Source organism: Filicampus tigris, chromosome 10 (genome assembly GCF_054856515.1).
Source record: "Filicampus tigris isolate MCC_2025a chromosome 10, RoL_Ftig_1.0, whole genome shotgun sequence".
NCBI classification, from domain to species: Eukaryota; Metazoa; Chordata; class Actinopteri; order Syngnathiformes; family Syngnathidae; genus Filicampus; species Filicampus tigris.
Window position 1 is genome coordinate 17,356,573 of NC_141226.1, and position 20,272 is coordinate 17,376,844.

At 41.8% G+C, this 20,272-nt stretch overlaps 1 protein-coding gene across 2 annotated transcripts; it reads left to right on the forward strand.

Moving 5' to 3' along the window:
• The first annotated feature begins 3,220 nt into the window (after window positions 1–3,220).
• Window positions 3,221–12,146, forward strand: foxc1a (forkhead box C1a). 2 transcript variants are annotated; one of them, XR_015088515.1, is made up of 2 exons: window positions 3,235–5,072; window positions 10,532–12,146. XR_015088515.1 is itself a non-coding variant. In XM_086044162.1 (1 exon), exon 1 carries the CDS (start codon window positions 3,384–3,386, stop codon window positions 4,914–4,916), a length of 1,533 nt encoding a protein of 510 aa, XP_085900288.1. In that variant the 5' UTR covers window positions 3,221–3,383; the 3' UTR covers window positions 4,917–5,421. The 2 variants fall into 2 exon arrangements, 1 of the variants encoding a protein (XP_085900288.1); XM_086044162.1 differs by lacking the exon at window positions 10,532–12,146 and having other exon boundaries at window positions 3,221–5,421.
• The last annotated feature ends 8,126 nt before the right edge of the window (window positions 12,147–20,272 follow it).

A 20,272-nucleotide genomic window follows, 5' to 3' on the forward strand; every position in this document is an offset into this window, starting at 1 on the left:
ACTTGTGTTAAGTAAAGTAAACCTCACAATGGTCTCTGAAATAATTTGAAATGGACAAACACATTAATGAATGGAAATCAGGAGTGTCTTTATTTATTGGGGTCTAAAAAATGATTTGCAAAACACACAAATGAAACTGACCTGGACAAGAACATGAAAGTATACTGTGAAACATGGAGGTTATGTTTTGGGCCCTGCTATGCTATGTTCAGCAAATGGATGTCTTCAGTCTAATCAGGCTATAATGGAATTTCAAAATGATCAAGGCATCCACTAGATAAATATGCTCAGTGTCAGAAAATTTGAAACATGGAGGAGGCTCTGTTATCTGGGGCTGCTTTGCTATATGGCACAGAGTGTCTTGAATCTGTACAGGGTACAATGCAATTTTGAGACTATCAAGGCAGTCTGGAATGAAATGTGCTGCCCAGTGTCAGAAAGCTTGCCCTCAACCACAAGTCAAGGGCCTTGCTAACAACACCCAAGAAAGGCAAAGAACAAAACATCAGACAACTCTGAAGAGCCCTGATCTAAATATACTGTACATTTGTGGAAGGCAGTCTAGTGAAGACAACCTTCAAATGAGACAGCGAGAATCGCAAAATGGCTGTCAAAAGGTATAAGAATGTATCCTTGACAATTAAATTGGCTTCATATACACCGATAATTGGCCAAAGTTAGACTATTTTGCCTCTTTTGCAACAGAGGCCCATTATTTTTTTAATTTCGGAAAGATTATCCTGAGAGATTATCCTGTGGTGTGGGCTGAGCTTATAGTGTCTTCTCCTTCTTGATCGAATCAGAAAATGGCCGGTCGGCAGGGGTGTGCGGATGGCGAAGCCGAATGGGGCGGTCATCCCGGGCACTCGTCGGAGTGGGGTGGGGGGGAGAGCATCTGCATGCATAAATAAATAAATAAATAAATAAATAAATAAATAAATAAATATGTCAGGAAACACCTACTAAACAGCTGAACTTTATTTGGGGTTATTTAGAGGCATTTACTCCAATTGATTAGTACAGATGACAGAACCCATTAATGGTGGTAACAGTTTAGAAATGTTGGGTATCAGTCTTTTATTTTTTTTTTCTTACTACTACTACCACAAAAACCTGGCATTTCAACAAGGCTATGTATCTTATTTTCATCCACTGTATTTGTGTACCCCAGTATTTGTGTACCCCAGTATCATCTGTTCATCTGCTGCTGGATCGCTTCATGGGGTGAAAGCCTCCTAGCTTGGCATTCAGGACTCTAACCGTAGAAGTACTGAAGTTGGCCACTAGCTGGCAGCAGCGTATTATAAGTGCGTAAAAGAGTATCTTTTTTTATTTAGGTGGAAGATTAGAAGGGATCAACGAGCCACCGCTGTGTATCGTTTAAATAGCCACACTACGACTCACCTCGTTTCAGATTAAACACCATAGCTAAATGTCAGGCGCCTTATATTTCAAAATCATTTTCTGTTATTGTTGCTTTATGCTTCTCAAGTTGCACTCATTGTTCATGCGTGACTATATGGAACTACAGGTATATCATTAGCACAGTTACATAAATCATGTGTCATCTTCCACACCGCGTATCCTGTACAGGGTCATTTTATTATTATTATTATTATTATTATTATTATTATTATTATTATTATTATTATTATTATTATTATTTTAATTCCTATCATGTTTCAATGTGCAATAGAATTATTATGGATGTCATTCATACACACTGAGAGGCACCGCTGTTAGTCTTTTTATCGCCAGTAAATGTATTTTATCATACATTATTTGATGAATTAATGTATGTGATATATATATCACTCTTACTGTATGGCCAGAAAAGTGACTCAAAGTGCACGGTGGAGTCAGCCCACTTGACAAATCGTGAAGCCCCCCGCCCCCCATCCCCACCCCCCACGATCATCCAATCTGACTGCGGCCAACCAAGCTTGTGTAGTCTTTGTTCGGCTTTACGCTTTCTGTGCACTAGAGGGAGCCACATTCAAAGTCATTACTTTACCTCCCCTTGCTTTTACTTTTCAATTTTATACAGTGAGTGACTTTAAGATTGTATTCCTCACACCCGGAGTATGCCAACCCAATGCATGACCGCATTGTATTCTAATTCAACAAATCCATATTTCCTTATGTGTGCTTGGGCACCTATGAGAGAAATATGAATAATATATTGTACTCAATTGAATTGCAATTTGATATTTGACCACCTACACAACCTGTGCGTGCTTGAGTTCGTATCCTTCATATTTCCCGTCCATTACGAATAACACAAAAAAAGGTTAACTACACTGAATAGCCTCAATTGTGCAGGAGTTAAGGGGGCCTGGGTGGGCAGGCCACGGTATTAAGGAAAAGGCCCATCGTGGGCTGCGTGTGCAAACAGCCCCGAGGCGGTGGAAAAAGTTCATGCCCGGGTCCATGTAAGGAGAAACCGTCCGAGCACTGCACGGACATTTTAATTAAGACGACGTGCAAAGGCTTACACACTCATATCAGAAGTGTAACTTTGCCTCACAGTCACTATAAACGATTTCACGCTGTACATTCAAGCCCCTTTTGATGGGATCAATCGTTTCATTTTTATTTATTTTTATTTTATTTTATTTTTTTTACTTTCACACATTTCGAAACTTGACCGAGATTACTGAAGAAACACACTCAACAGTCTCAAAAAGCATCACATTGAGTGTGTGTGTGTGTGTGTTTCCTTCAAAAGAGAAGCCCCCGATTGATCATCGGCTCAACATTGATGACAAAACGCCATTTGGCACCCTGCCTTTTTTTTTAAAAAAAGCCCACCCTGAACAAATCTTCACACCTCTCAGCCGAAATTTACTTTTTAATTCCCTGCCTTAATGAGCCCAGTCTGGACTTTGATGTCATCTCTCCAACAGAAGCCTTCCGCTTTCTTGAAATGAAAAAGAAGGAAATTACAGGGACCACCAAATATAAACAAATGAGTTGTGGTGACAAATATTTGAGTGATATTTACGCATTTGGAGGATAACTCGCTCTTCCCTCATCGGGTTGTTGTGACTCGACGTGGGCCTCTGGGCTGGCCCCCCAGCTCCCCCCCCCCCATAGGTGGGGAATGAGGGGAGCTGCCGCACTTCCTATTGGACGCCGGTGGCCCTGAGCGAGGAGGAGCTTCACTGGCAGCAAAAAGGAGGAAAGAATTTAACTGCGCAAAAGTCCTGCGTGGTGACGGATGTCCAAAGTCCAGAACTTTTCCGACCGCTCTGAGATGGGGACGGCTTAAAAATACGCAAAGCTTTCTTTTTTCTTACTTTTTTTCATTATTAAAAAAGGGAGCCGTGATTGGTTTTTTTTGCGCACAGGAACCAAACTTTATTTTTGGTGGAGCCGAAGCCATGCAGGCGCGCTACTCCGTCTCCAGCCCGAACTCTCTGGGCGTCGTGCCGTACATCAGCGGCGACCCGGGCTACTACCGAGCCGCGGCCGGCGGAGGATACACGGGCATGCCTGCGCCTATGAACATGTACACTCACGCCGCGCACGACCAGTACCCGGCCGGCATGGCGCGCGCGTACGGACCGTACACCCCTCAGCCTCAGCCCAAGGATATGGTGAAGCCTCCGTACAGCTACATCGCGCTTATCACCATGGCCATCCAGAACTCACCCGACAAGAAAGTGACCCTGAACGGGATTTATCAGTTCATCATGGAGCGGTTCCCTTTCTACCGGGACAACAAACAAGGCTGGCAGAACAGCATCCGCCACAACTTGTCTCTCAACGAGTGCTTCGTCAAAGTGCCGCGCGACGACAAGAAGCCCGGCAAGGGCAGCTACTGGACCCTGGACCCGGACTCGTACAACATGTTCGAGAACGGCAGCTTCCTGCGTAGGCGACGGCGCTTCAAGAAGAAGGACGTGCTCAAGGAGAAGGAGGACCGGCTGCAGAAGGACGCGCCGCCCCGACAGCAGCAGCAGCAGCAGCAGCAGCAGCAGCAGCAGCAGCAGCAGCAGCAGCAACAACAGCAGCAGCAACAGCAGCAGCAGTCCCGGGACCAGGAGCAGGCCGGCACGCAGCCTGTCCGGATCCAGGATATTAAGACGGAGAACGGCACCGTGACGCCCCCGCAGGCAAACTCGCCGTCCTTGAGCGCCGTGCCCAAGATCGAGAGCCCGGACAGCAGCAGCATGTCCAGCGGGAGCCCGCACAGCAGCATCCCGTCCAACCGCTCCATGGTGCAGGGCATGGAGGCCCCGGAGCAGCAACAGCAGCAGCACCACCACCACCACCATCACCAGCACCACGGCCAGGCCTCGGCGCAGGGCTTCAGCGTGGACAATATCATGACCTCGCTGCGGGGTTCCCCGCAAGGGGGCACCGAGCTGCCCCCCTCAAGGACAGGTATCGCCCCGTCGTTGTCGCTCAGCTACTCCCCGAGTCAAACCTCCGCGTACAGCTCCCCGTGTAACCAGAACTCAATCTCCACTACCTCCAACGCCACCTACCATTGCAACATGCAAGCCATGAGCTTGTACGCCGGGGAGCGGGCGAGCCACCTGGCAGCCCCCAGCACCACCGTGCAGGACGAGACGCTCCCAGACTACTCGGTCACCACCACCTCGTCCTCCCTGGGCCACGGCGGCCTCAACTCGGGCCAGGAAGGCCACCCGCACACCCACCAGGGCAGGCTGACCTCATGGTATCTCAACCAGGCCGGGGACCTGAGCCACCTGGGCGCCGCGTACCCGGCGGCGGCGGCGGCGCAGCAGCAGAACTTCCACTCGGTGCGGGAGATGTTCGAGTCGCAGAGAATTGGTTTGAATAACTCGCCGGTGAACGGGAATAACAGCTGCCAGATGTCCTTCCCACCCAGCCAGTCCATCTATCGCACTTCAGGAGCTTTTGTGTATGACTGCAGCAAGTTCTGATTCCCCCCCCAAAAAACAACCTCCACAGTCCAGTCCCGAAGTCCCATCCCCATTCCATCCTCACTAAAATGGACTAATATGAGACAGAACACGAACAAACAAACAAACGAACAAAAAAGACTTGATGTTTCTAAACAGTGTTACTACAAATAACACGTAAGTCTCTCTATTTTTTGTGCTTTATATGTTAAAATGTCTTTTTTTCATGGACGTATAACTTGCATATAGTAATTTATTTCCAAGCTGTAGCCAGGATATTATGGACCAAACACACACGCGCACACACACACGCAGACACACAAAACACAGTGTTTCCGAAACTGACTTATCCCCCCCCCCCACCCTGAAAAAAAAAAGTGTTCCATTATAGAAGTGACTGAAGGAACGTGTATATCGCCGTATACAATTTGAAAGATTCTTCACTTGTTGATAAGTATTTTTATTTTATTTTTTTGGAAGGAATTTTCTTGTTTGTTTAATAAATGGTCATTTTATGTGAGCTTAAGACGTTTTTAAAAGACTGGTTTCTTGCAGGGTTTCAATGCAAGGCTGGTGATATTTTACACTATAGCCTATATAGTGGAGAGACTTCTCAACCCAACCCACCCATATGCTAGTAATATAAATTAAATCGATGATACATCGATATTTAATTGTGCGAAAATGAAAGTACATCTTCATATTAAAAAATTGCCCTCGATGGAAATTCCTCTAATTTACGTTGAACTGTGCACAATTTGGTTAATGAATAAGACACGGTTTGGATGACAATACGTGGTAATACAACTATAACACAGATGCCAAATATAATCCAGCTCTTGTTGAATGCCGCATGGCTGGCAGCATGCATGTGCAAAATGTCACATTTAAGACATAAAAGTCTGCTTAAAAAACGTCCTAAAATGATTGATCAGTTGCTTTCAAATATGGGACAGCTTTATTTCACAAAAAAGCACAAAACGGTTGAAAAATCTAGAATCTTCATAAACAGACGGTTTTCTTTCTTTCTTTCTTTCTTTCTTTCTTTCTTTCTTTCTTTTTACAGTAATTTTATTTTCCAACGGCAGTACATTAATTTATGTAACGGTGTCACAGTGATAATATGCAATATAGCCTATATGATAATAATGACAATAAAAAAATACAATTAAATATAAAGGCATTTAAGTAGCGTTTAATAGTTGCTTGCCAGTGCGTAAAAATGCGCATTGACATACTTTTGAACAATCGGTGCCTTCATAATAATAACAATAAATAACTGTAATAATACGTGTAATTTAAATATAAAAAGCGTGTATGGTAACAGCTCTTGATTTTTTATTTTTTTACATGTTAATTCTTAGTTAACCTGTATATAAAATGTGCAATCCTAGAGTATTTTTTATTTCTTTTTTGTCCTTTCAGGCAAACTTCACAAGCTGCTGAGCCCAAAACTCAAACTATAGCGAAACAACACGAGATGTGCAGACCTCACAACAAACACGTTGTGAGCGTGCAGGCATTGCGTATACGGTACTTGAATCCTTAATGACAGGAAAGGATCAGTCAAAACAAAGCATAATAAAAGGTGCCGAATGAACAACTGTACTCAAAAGCCATCGCACGTCTTTTCTTTGCTTTGCCCTGCTAACAAACAAGTGTCGTCGTGTTAGTCCAAAGATTGATGGCGCGTTCACGGAACACTTCCAGGTCAGGAAGGAATCAAAATCCAATCAGCTCGCTGGAATCGTTTTTCACGCATGAATCTGCGTGGGGGTCAAAGAGGAGCGTGACGGCCCCCAACACTACTCCAGGACCCCGAAAATTTGCAGCCAAAAGGAAAATACGCTGACAATGCTTGCTTGAGCACGCAGGACTCGCTTTATTTAATAGAAACACATTTTGGGGGGCCTCACTGGCGGTCTTCATTTAAACGCAGGTCCCCAGTTTGTCTATTTTAGAGGGGGGTCCGAGGCATCTGTGGACCCCGTATTTTTGTCACCCGCCCCCTAATGTTCCGCTACATTCCACTGCATCGAGAATACTATACATCTCCTTGTGACGTTTCTTGAATATAAAAAAAATATATATGAATACAAATTTCGTGTGTGTGAATTAGAAATTAGGAAATAGAAATAAAATAAATAACAGATGTTATGTTGCACAAGGCTTTTAAAAATATATTTTTTTAGATAATGAATGAAACATATCTTGAATGATACTATATATAGATTAATATAATGCATTGGAATACGTCAAATATGACAAAATCCAATTAGCAAAACATGTGCAATAAGAAAACACGCATTGAATTGGAATGTGTTATTTGCAGCAATTTACAAATGTTGAACCAAAATGAAAACAATTTAGCTCATTGTCTTGTAAGGAATTGGGAATTATTACATAAAATCCCTCCTTACCCTCAAAAAAGAATATCTGATCTTATTTTATTAAACAAAAACTAATGAAAGCTGTATGTCATGTCCATCGGCACGTATAGTCAAATACGTGCAGTTTGGATTTATTTGAGCATTTCATTTAAAAAAAACAACAAAATCTTATTTCCATCACTAAAATGTGCAAAATACAAGAAGATGAAACAAAGCAAGAAACGAATATGCGCCTGCCAGAAATCTGGTTTAATACAGATGAGCCCCCTGCTGTCTATTATGATTTATTGTCAGCTGATGCACGACCACAAGTGAGGTAAAACTTTACACACGTCATTACCACCTCCGCGACTTTGAAAGATGACGATTGAAGCACAAATGAAGGGACGGCGCTGCATCAAGATGATATGCGCTCGGTGCAGGGCTCGTCGCCTTCACAACGCGTCACGCTTGCAATCTCGTCCGGGGGGTGGGGGCGGGGGGCTTCGTGCGTGCGTTGCGTGCGTTGCACCTGCATGACCCGCCCGGCCCTGTGGAAAATGTTTTAGCTGCGGGTCAGCGTGTGCAGCGCGGCAGCCGAGCTCTCCCCCATCTGCTTCCAATCCAAAGATGCCGAAGACGCCAATTGTGTGCGCGCCGCCGCTCAAACCAGGGGAAGGTTACGAGGTGCAACACACACTTGTCCCTGAAACTCAAGCTCCCTTCAGCCACGTACGAGAAATTGAAGTGATTCTGTTGTGCGCTTGCAAACGGGCTGAGCGGAAGCGATGTTATTCGATGCCGTAAATGAGCATAAAATGAAGTACGGACGTGCATCCTTGTTGTCGACCAGCTGGTTGCTAATTGTCGCGCGTCATCAATTACGATGTGGCACAGGTGATATTTATTTATTTGCTGTGAAATGCGGGCAAGCCAATTTTCACAACAGCAAAACGTAAAATATCGAGTTAAATTGCCTTACCTAAAGCTTTATCAGTGGTTGCCTTGACATTTTGAGTTCACCCAACTTTTTATGTGTGTGAACACACAGAGTGAAATAGTTGATGATTTTGTGTATATTTTGATGATAGCAAAGGAACATCTCAATTCACCATCTCGAGAAATGAGAAAACGACGCGGTCTTTACAAACATAACAAATATCAAACGTAATTGATTTATTTACAGTTACAGAGGTCATATGCAACGTATTGTATTGTTAAAAAAAGTGTGTAAGTCAACATTTCAAGGCGTCATACTTCGATATAATTTGAATATGAGCAATTCAACTAAAAGGTTTCAGTTTTGCTGTTGTGAACATTGTTTTCACACATTTCACAACAAACAAATAAGGGTTTATAGAACTGTTCCGATACAGAAGCCCAACTTAAACATATGTGTAAAAATACCTTAGCATTTTATTTTGGAGCTAATAACTCGCTTGCTTTGTTGTGCCAACTCACATTGTTGCCACAACTGTCAATAATTTATATTTGATAGTTGTTCCAACTTAAATGACATTTTTTTTAAAATATATCGTGGATTTTAGGGCTTTCATGCACACACAAATACATAAATAATCCCCGAAAGTGATGAAAATTAAACGAAATAAAATATGAAAATACGATAAAACGAAATACGGGTAACGTAAAACAAAATTCAGTATTAATTTTTTTTTTTTTTTTTTTTTTTGCTCAATGACATGAAAAAGGGCAGCAAAAACATAGGAGGCAAATGTGTGTATGTCACCATCGGAATAAAGCAGCTGACATGCTAGTCGCCATGCACGTCCTGATTTGGTGGGAGCAAACTTGAAGTGCATGCGTGACACGAGAGGGCCACTTTCAAAGCCCTGCGGCCATTTGAGCCCCAGCTGCAGTTGTCTGTGTCTTTCGAGGAGGGGGGTCCGGGGGGAGGGGGCAAGCTCCGCTTGTTTGAAGGCTGGGAAAACATTGACAGAAATATTTGAATACATTCATAAGAAATAAAAGACACCGAGCACACTGAAAAAAAAATAAACCTTGAGTGAACTAAACATTTCAAGGCAAGAAAAGTTCGATACATTTGAAGTTGGGCAATTCAACAAAATGTTTTAAGTTTTGCTAATGTGAAAATTGTCTTTATCGCATTCACAGAACTAATTTTCCCTTGTATTGTCCTCCAATTGAAAGATAAAAGAAAAACAATTCAGCAAATTGTTTTGGAGCAAACAACTTGCTTGCTTTGTTGTGCTAACTAAAAACAACACTTAAAAAAAGAAGGTAAAAACGTCTTATTACTGGGATAAAAATGGGCCTTATTTTTGTGCACGCAGACTTTGTTTTTCGAAATAAGATCAAATTGTGCAAAATCAACTATAATAATCTAAGTGATTGGATAATTTATTTGCATTTTCCCTGGCGAAGCAATTAGCAGTGAGTTCAGGGCACCAATTCAAATACAGCCCATGTAAATTGGACAGCCATTTGTTTCAGAGATGAATTCAAAAAGTCAAACATATATTGGATGGATTCATTTCACACAGATCTAAAGCAATTCAAATATTAGAGTAAAAAACAAATCAAGGATTTTAATGTAAAAAAATGAGTCAAAAATATTGATTGTTTAATAAATGGTCATTTTATGTGAGTTTAAGACGGTTTTAAAAGACTGGTTTCTTGCAGGGTTTCAATACAAGGCTGATGATATTAGATATAAGAGACTTCTCACCAACCAACCCAACCCACCCACATGCTAGTAATATAACTTAAAACGATGATACGTCGATATTTAATTGTGCGAAAATGAAAGTGCATCGTCATATTAAAAAGTTACCCTCGATGGAAATGCCTCTAATTTACGTTGAACTGTGCACAATTCGGACATTTTACAAATGGATGTTAATGAATAAGACACGGTTTGGATGACAATACGTGGTAATACAACTATAACACAGATGCCAAATATAATCCAGCTCTTGTTGAATGCCGCATGGCTGCCAGCATGCATGTGCAAAATGTCACATACAAGCCATAAAAGTCTGCTTAAAAAACGTCCTAAAATGATTTATCAGTTGCTTTCAAATATGGGACAGCTTTATTTCACAAAAAGCACAAAACGGTTGAAAAATCTAGAATCTTTATAATCAGACGGTTTACTTTATTTTTTTCTTTGATTGCACTACATGAACCTTTCTCCAATGTTAATTTATTCCAAGATGCACCTGTATAAGGAACATAAGGACAATGATATCTACTTTGACAACTGGCAACATGTGCTCCTACTTCAAGGAACTTTAGCCTCTGAAACTCTGCGTGGCCCGGGGAGGCGTGGGCGCTGGAGAAGGTGCATGGAAGTGACCCGAGTCACCTCCGCAGTCCGACTGTCCCTTCAGGGAGGAGACCAGAGTGTCACAGCGAGCAGACAAGTCCGACAGTGATGGATTGGACTACACGCCAGAATGTTGCTTTTGCTCCAAATAGAAACAAGACAATGCCGGGATGAAAACCTGTGGGGATACTGTATTTGAGTGTGAGCGTGTGTGTGTGTGTGTGTGTGGACACAGGAAAAGTCATCTAAATGCCTTGACAAGCGTCAGTGCCAATAAGTTACTGGCAGTAGCAGCCTACTGCACCACTACGCCAATTACAAAATCTTCTCTTCCCCCCACCCGCTCTTCAAGTGTGTGATGTCTACAACAGACTAAATCCTCAATTATTTCCCACTCCAGCGGCTCTTCACTTGAATTCGGAAAGTCACATGACAGCCCGTGGTTGTTGAACAAAAAGGACGAGGCAGACGATGACAACACACACTAAACCATTATGTTAATGGTTGTATTGAAAACAGATGTATAGTTTTCCACCCCATTGTATCGAATCTGTGTCGTATTGCGTGGTATCTTATGTTGTGTTGTAGCTCATCTATCTACATAAAATCAATTTGTATAGTATATCAACAGTATGTGTATTGTACCCTATTGTATCTATCGGTATTGAATAGTTTTCTATCCTGCTATATCTGTATTTTACCATATCAATCCCTCCCGTAGCGCATCATATTTATCGATATCGAATTTTAGCTGTCTATTTTATTGCATTTCATTTACAGTACCTGTATTGTATGTATTTAATTCATATCTGTGCCATATTGGAGCCAAATGTATTGTACTTATTTGTATTGTAGCCAATTTATTCAGCCGTATCGTATTGTATCCTGTTCCGTTGAATTGTATCACATTATATTCTATTACATGGTATTTGTCTGTATTGTATTTATTTAGATTGAATGTATTCACCTGTATCGTATTGTATACGTTCCGATAATACTGCATCGCATTTAGGGGTGTGATTTTCTCCACAAAAGACGATTCGATACGGTTTTCGATATGTGGCGTGCAAAACGATTCAAGGACGGTTCGATTTAAAGGTGGAATGAATTTGTTTCAGTGGGATTATGATTCCTTTCGATATAGTACAGCTCAGTTCGAGTGGATATGATGCAGTGACTTTTTTTTGCTGTCATCTTACATACATTTGTGATGAACTCATCAGTACTGTAAATGTGCAATTTCCTTATATCTCTTCCAAAAAAGACGATTCGATAGGTATCTCGATATATTTCAAAGTGGAGTGATTTGATTCGATGCACGCCCGTCTGTTAAATCAAAAAACGTTTTTCCGTTACGTTCCACACCGAATGGCGTTGTGTTGTATCGCATTGCATCACATCTATAGCCATTGCGTAGGGTTGGAATTTATCTTTACCCTCATTGCAAAAAATTTAATGTACACTGGACAGAAAGTGCTTTCCGTAATTTTCAGTTTCACATTAAATATTACCTTACAATCACAATAATGTGGTCATTTCATCCTGTTTTCCTTGAAATTAATCAAACAATAGCTATATGTGATTTTTTTTTTTTTTAACGGTAATCATGTGCAACTGATGTAAATGTTTTAATAAAGTAAATTCAAATTGTTTTTTATCAGTGTTATGCTTACTAATATATGTTTTACCTAAATGTAATGCATTCTAAACTCAACGCATTCAAGGTGCATGATGGGAAAACCCCACTCGGGTTATCTTCCCTAGTGAAACTGAAGTAGTACCACAGAATGAAAACATTCACGTTTTCTCAATATTAGAATTTCTATCCCGTATTCCCATCTGATAACGGACAGTGTGTGTACTGACCTTATATCGTTTTAATCAGGAAACACGAGCAGGCATCACAGCGCGTTGTGATCTAACTCAGCTGTTTTTCATCTGATAGCAGATCGATAGTGACGCTTACCATTTTAATTGTAACAACATGCTTCTGAACTATGTGCGCCCCCTGATAATAGGCCTGTGTGTGTGTGTGTGTGTGTTAAAGCGAATGCGTGCTACATATCACTGACTGACTACATCCTCCAGAGATGTTATTATTTGCTCATAAAATGTGTATGTTATGCAGCAAGACCATCCGTGTTACCTTTGACCCCGCAGATGAAAACTCTTCCTCCCGATGGCCTCTTTCAGTCGGCCATTGTTTACTCTCTGGCCGGTTAACCCGCTTTTTTTTTCATATGTGTTTCATATATACCGTATATTTTCTCATATATATTTATATAATTTCTCCTACAATTCTTGAGAGTGACAGCCCTTATCTCGATTTACACACACCTTTAGAACAGTGCCGTTTTTTTCCTCATGTTGTGGGGTCTTTCATGTTTGAAAAACCGGTTAAAACGTTGCAAATCAGTATGTGTGCATCTCGCTTTCGGAGAAAATAACATGAACTTCACCAGTCATGAGGCGTGCAGGTGTGAGGTGGCCAGATGGTGTTTGCAGTTTTTTTTTCTTCCCCCTTCGCAGATCGCCACTGGTATCTCTGTTCCATCTCAGGCTCTCGGCTCATGTAAACATCCCTAGTGCACGGGGCCTCTGATGTTTCTTTGCCATTGTGTTTACAGAGACCAGTCGGGCAAATACGTGAGCCGTGAGACAAAAGGGAGTGATGACGAACAATAGACAGTGCACGGCTGAGCGGTAACATTAGTCAAAGAGAAAAATCCGACATTGAAAGAGGATTTTTTTTTTTTTTTTTATGAGATTGACCTCTTGAAGAAAAGCTGCAGACTCATGTAAGCATTTTGCTGTGCTGCCAAACAGTCACGTCCTTCTATGTCCTCCCCCTTGTTCCCTTTAATGTAATTCAGCCAAGTGTTCTCACAAGAATTGAGTCTGAAATTGAAAAAAATTCACTGTCTGGAAGAAAAAAATGGTAGGAAAAATAGACCACCTTTTCAGCTCGTTGACACACTTGGGAGTATCTAGACCAGGGACGGGCAACTGGCGGCAGATCGCAGGCCGCACTTTGAGTGGCCCTTTGGTTAATTTCCCCCCCACCCCAAAACCATTTTTCACACAAAATTCTTCAGAAAACGCTGATAAACTCAGTATATGTTGCCTGCGGAGAACAGGGGGAAATATGGAAAAAAATTATGGTTCAAAGCCTAACCCTAACCCTAATCCTCTAACCCTAACCCTAGCCAACCGACCAACCAACCAACCAACCATGGTTCAAACCCTAACCCTAACCCTCTAACCCTAACCCTAGCCAACCGACCAACCAGCCAACCATGGTTCAAAACCTAACCCTAACCCTAACCCCCTAACCCTAACCCCCTAACCCTAACCCCCTAACCCTAACCCCCTAACTCTAAGCCTCTAACCCTAACCCTAACCCTCTAACCCTAACCCAAGCCAACTAACCAACCATGGTTCAAACCCTAACCCTATCCAACCGACCAAACCAACCACCCAACCAACCAATCGACCAACCAACCGACCAACCAACCGACCAACCAACCGGCCAACCAACCAACCATGGTTCAAAACCTAACCATAACCCTAACCCTAACCCTAGCCAACCGACCAACCAACCAACCATGGTTCAAACCCTAAACCTAACCCTCTAACCCTAACCCTAGCCAACCGACCAACCAACCAACCAACTATGGTTCAAAATCTAACCCTAACCCCCTAACCCTCTAACTCTAACCCTAACCCTAACCCTAACCAACCAACCAACCAACCAACACTTAACTGGATTGCATAGTCCTAAACAAGAGAAACCATGCCTTCAGATGGATTAAACAAATCCCAATTGGTGCGGTGGTTGTTACCATACACAGTAGGAAACATATCCAAGTCAATTGATTGGACATAGAAACAAGATGCACCAGAAGGCGGAGAAAAAAAAGAAACAATGTTTCAGCGTCGAGGGGCCCGTGGCCACCGAGATGAGTTCAGCAAGAGTGCAAGCGCAGCACGCACAACTGCCGTTCAATCTGCCAAAAGTTCACGTCGTCTGCAGCGTGCAGCAAATGAGATGTAGCGTTCACTTTTGGAAATGAGGCTTTCTCTCAAATGAATCTCACAGAAGCAATCAGGCACGTTTCCAATCAAACTACACGCAACGCTCCCGACATCAAAGCTCTGAGCTCAGAGCAATTGTCTTCCCGCCCTCCCTCGCTCCTTTCAAGCCGCCGCTCCTTCCACTGGAGAGTGCAGAAAAATTCCCCGCACATCAAAGTGGGAGACGGGGAAAGTCATTTAGCATTATCTTAATTGGGCTGCAATTTTAATAATGACCTTACACATTGGGACCGAAGGAGGAGCGGAGGAGCTTCGGGAGCTGCCGTCTCTGCTCCCCTCGTCCATTGGGCCGTGATTTACGATGACTTAATGCTTTGTTTACGCTCCGCTCATAACAGAGGGTCCAACTGCGTCAGGCGGGCCGCATGGTCGGACATTGAACGATTCGCCGGCTCGCTTCCCCCGGCGGTTGAATCAAAATAAACAGCGTTGTATGTTCCAAAATGAGGCTTTTGCCGTTTCCACCAAGCAGTGCAGATTTGTATGCTACCATGCTAAAGGGTCCCAAAATAGTTTTGTCATCGTACCGGTCGCGATGCACGGGGTCCTCGGTTTATGATGTAACCCAAACTTCTACATAAGGTGGAACACATTGTAGTCGATCATTATAGTACAATTATTTCTTTATACATTTATGTGTAGTTACTGATAGTTAATATTACCAATTTATATAGTCATTGTACAATTGCAATGTACAATGCAATTTCGTTAATATTCTTGCTGCTTTTGTCCACATTCACATCTGCATATACTGTATAACACTCATCGTAAAATGTACGTCTTTTAGTTATTCAAATTGCTGTCAATCCATTGCAAATAGTTAATGTTTCTGATGTTTAACTCTCATCCGCGCATATAAAGACTGTTTTGATACATTTTTGTTTGATGTGTGTTTTGGGACATAAGTACAGTAGAAGGCTGCTGACTATTCCTGCTGCTCTTTACATTCATTTCTGCAAATATATAGAGTATTTAATCATTCCGTAGCCCCTTTTTCCACAGTTTCTGTGCATCAGTCAAGTTATTCTTGACTTATACTTATTTGAAGGGTTGTGCAGAAAAAAATTGGCATATTTCTGAAATGGGCACCACAGGTTCTTGATAGGGGCACTTTTTTTTCGTTTTTTATTTCATATTTACAACAACATAATTATACCAGGGTTATACAATTAAGCATCTTATTACAACAATGCAATTGGGTGTTTTATAAAAAGACATTCAATTCATTCTTAACAAAACTGAATTACATGACCTGTTCAATTAATTGTCCTCCTCCGACTCTGTGATCCAACGGCAACGCAGCGACACAGAGATAAAGCCCCTCCTGCGACGTGTTCGGCGACCATATCACTCCCGAACCAGCCTTGTCAAGCCAGCCGCCCCAACGGTTGTTCATCGGTTAGGATGCCACACGCCATGAGGGTCAACATCCAAATAAAAGCAAACTTGTAATACCGTACATGGATATCAATGACTTACAAAGCTTTTATTTTGAAGTTGGCCTACTACCAACGGTGACTGCCTTGCCACTCTCATTTCAAAGCTGCTCATCTCCCGTCAAATACGTTCAAACCCAAGACGTGCTGTTTAATGGCTCTTTTCTGCTAATGTAATTTGGTTTTGTTGGACTGTTTCATTGGAAATGAATGCAAATCTTTGAAAAAATAATCTGCTCTTGACCTCGCTGGCCACTTTTTAGCTGACTACCACAGACGGCTGACTTAATGGCATGAGGTAAACATGCTCATGACAAGCAGGCTTTTTAATGCGAACCAAAAAAATCCCACAAGGGTCACATTTTATTTAGTCTTGGGCTGTTGGAAAAGTTTTCAAACACGACTTTTCTGGCAAGAATACATCATCTCGGGTGTGTAATTTTATAATTTGACTTTGACTGAATGTCTTATTTGCTTTAGAACAATTATACGATTTATCTGGTAGATAATTATATACCCGCTTTAAATACTATGGCGTTCAATAACCCTGGTCAACAGCAAATTTTAATCAGAGATGACTTTGTGTGTCCCTAAAAGTACTTCTTGCCGATTTAAAAAATGCCTTTAGCTTTTTCTAGCACATCCATTTTTTTAGATTCAGTATTTCCATTTTTTGTTTCTAAGTTTGACCTTGCGCAACATGGATTTTACCATGCGTTGTAATTCATAGCTATGACCTCTCAGATATTGTATTGTATATTAAACTTAGCTGTACAAGATTTGTACTCATTTGATTGAGAATTGGCCGTTTTCGACTACGAAATGATGTCAATTTTTTGGGACCACCCCGTCTAACAACACATTCCCTGTAGTCGCACAAAAGTTGACATCATCTGTTAAACGCTGTATCATCATGTGTTGTTTATAACACAATTGGGCCATTAAAGGAAACCCAACTCCCGTGGCTTGAGATCTCGAACGTGTCACTGTTTTTCTCCTTCCCCGTCTGAGCATTCAAAATCCAATTTGAAAATGCCATCAGATAGGCATTTCCTCCTCCTGCACTAGCAACCAGAGCAGACCACTGCTACATTCTTATCTTATCAGCAACAACAATCTCCTGTTGTGCCCTAAGAGGGAGAAAAAGAATCAGAGGTAATATATAATCAGAAGTAGTATATATATATATATATATATATACATATATATATATATATATATATATATATATATATATATATATATATATACACTTAAAGTCACGTGTAGCTTCTTCACTCATCAGCTCAGACTGGATGTTGGCGCCGCGTCAAGGCAAAGAGCATAAAGGAAAACCCCTCTTCTTGCTCTTAATACTCCCCCGACTTCCCCTTCTTTTCCTTCTCCCCCTGGCTCGGTGACATGCATGATAAGAGCGGAGAAGCGGGCTGTCTGGGTCTCAACAGGAAGTGCAAGCGAATCGGCGACGTCGTCCGTCAACGGCGCAGCCCTGGAACAATCACCCGCAGGCTCGCTTGCTGATCGGCCTTCAGTGTGACTGGCACCAAAAAAAGATTTAGATGCACTGAAAGTGGCTGGCAATGGAGTCGGGTGTTTGACAATATTGCTCCTTGAGTTGCTATTAATTGTCTTTCCAAAACCGAATGGGATCCTTCCCAATGGACATAGAGCAACATTTTGGCCATTTCTAATGCAGAGGAAGCACTAATCGCAGAAGATACACAAACCGACCAAAATTTTATGGACACGTTACACAAAAGATTGAAGTGCAAATTTCATCAAGACTTCAGCTCAATGAACATCTTGACTAAGGATGCATGGGCAACTTAAATGCTGGAAGGGGCCATATTTTGTCATCAGTGCTAGTGGGGGGAGGGGGGCACTTTCCAACGAGATACATAACAGAAATGCCACTTTGACAAGTGTGCAAAATACATGCATACATGCAAAATACATACTCTTAATATAGTTCATGTCTCATAAAAAATTCTCAATACTTGTACTGTATAAAACATCTGCTATCTCAGCCCAAAAATAAAGGTTTTGAAGCCAACACAAAATAATTACATTCAGTTGTTTTTTTAATTTTATTTTTTAAAATTTGATTATTGTATTATTATTTTATTATTACCGCATTTTGTGCATTTTTTTTTTTTTCAACAAAAATCAACTCACTCAAAAATAAAAGATTATTGAGGCACAATGTTTGTCCTGCATATCATTGCAAATCTGCCCCCCAAAAAAATTAGGCCAACTCATGTTGTAGTATAAGACATCTATAAGACAAACGCACACACAGTTATGGTTTACAGTATTCCTGCACAATTTCTTTTTATAGGTTTGTGTTGCAACTTAGGTTCAAATTCGGGTTACGTTGCTCCATAAAGTGAGGGTCCATCTGTACTTTACAGTACTCTACTTCCCTGCAAAGTAATGACACTTAAGAATGTTCAAATGAGTTGAGAGATCACCCGTACAGTTCTTAAAGATTTTGGGATGGAGCCCAAAGAATAGTTCAATTCACATTTTGAAAATTAGCGCAACCTGGAAAGTCAGCTCTAATTCCAATATAATTACAAACTTCCTCTGTTTGAAATGCAAAGGTTATTACCCAGAAACGAGCATTGGCTCAACAACTCATTCATTTGCTACATTAGAGCGAGTGTACAGTTTCATTCCATCCACCCGTACGCGTTTGGCGGTTGAGCAAAGATACCACCCTTCGTCTTCAGAAGACTTCTATTACAGCCCCGTATACTCTCCCGCGGTATGCGCAGAGACCAAAAAACCCGACAGAGCTCGCCTTGGCCCGGGCTACGGCGAGCGACGTGACACATCTCCATTCGCCGCCCTGCACGCAGCTGGAATGGGGCTAACATTCCACGGCTTACTTGGCGCTGCAGGAAGTCGTACCTCGATCATCTATTTGCTGAGTGATGGCTGAACACGCCGTGAAAACAAACAAAGCATGGAGAGAACGGCTAATATAATGCTGTGGCCCACAATACCGCGGTGGAAGCCTTTTTCGCTGCCAGTACAAATACATTCCGCCCTCATGCTGCGCATATTGTGGATGAAGAATGATCAATATTGCGCCAATAATGACCCTCATAGGCGGCGTAATGGTGATGGATCTTATTGCTTCTGTGCAGAAATGTGGTGCAGATTATGAAGAACGCGACTGACGGTGTCGCCGCATCGGGCCACGTCGAGTGCATTCACACTCTTGCTCGGAGAGGAAGTGGAGGCTTGAGGCCGCTGGATGACATCAGCGCAGAAAAGCGATGCCATTTATCAGCCACCGCCGAACACGGAGACATTCATAACATCCTGACAGGAAAATCTTGTGGAAAATAATCACTCGGGGCTTTGATAACAGCTTGGCTCATTTTGCACGGAGAGTGCTTGATTATGGTCATCGTTCTCAAGAAGGCCCTTTCACACCGAAATGACCAGGAACTGTTCATTAGTTCTGAAGCCAAAACGTTCCTGAGGCCCGTTGTTGTTTTGCTTTCACACGGCAGTCGAGGCGCATGGAACATTGATGTAAATCAGGCCGATGACGCAGCAGTAACTGCAGGACATTACAATGTAGGTGGTTTACACTAAAGAGCAAACCGATCCCAAACCAAATACAATACATTAAATAAATAAGGCAGATAAAACCGGGTGTTCCCCTAAAAAAAATGGACATTTCGACAAACATGAATATCTGAGCAAGTGCACATCTTAGACAAGCAAAATTTAATAGGCCCCATGTTGAATCACAAAATATTTGTCAATCGTCCAACGATTATTCAAAGTGATACAAATTTGTAACCGATATCACAACGCTTCACAAATGTTCAGTTTGCACAGTGCTTGTGACATGAAAGGTTTTCCTTTATACCTTCCTCTTTCAATGTCCAAATGTGCTTTCCAGTTGGTGTATTTTTATTGGATTTCCTCAAATGCTGGCTGCACACTTGTTTGACTGTGTTTGATCATATATTCTGATACAAAAGAGAGCCTACTGAATGTCATTCTTCACCACGACAAAAATGAACGAGTAAAACATTTAGCTCGCTATACACTTATACTCAAATTGAACACTAAACTTAGTTTTGACACACCTCCATTATATATATATATATATATATATATATATATATATATATATATATATATGTA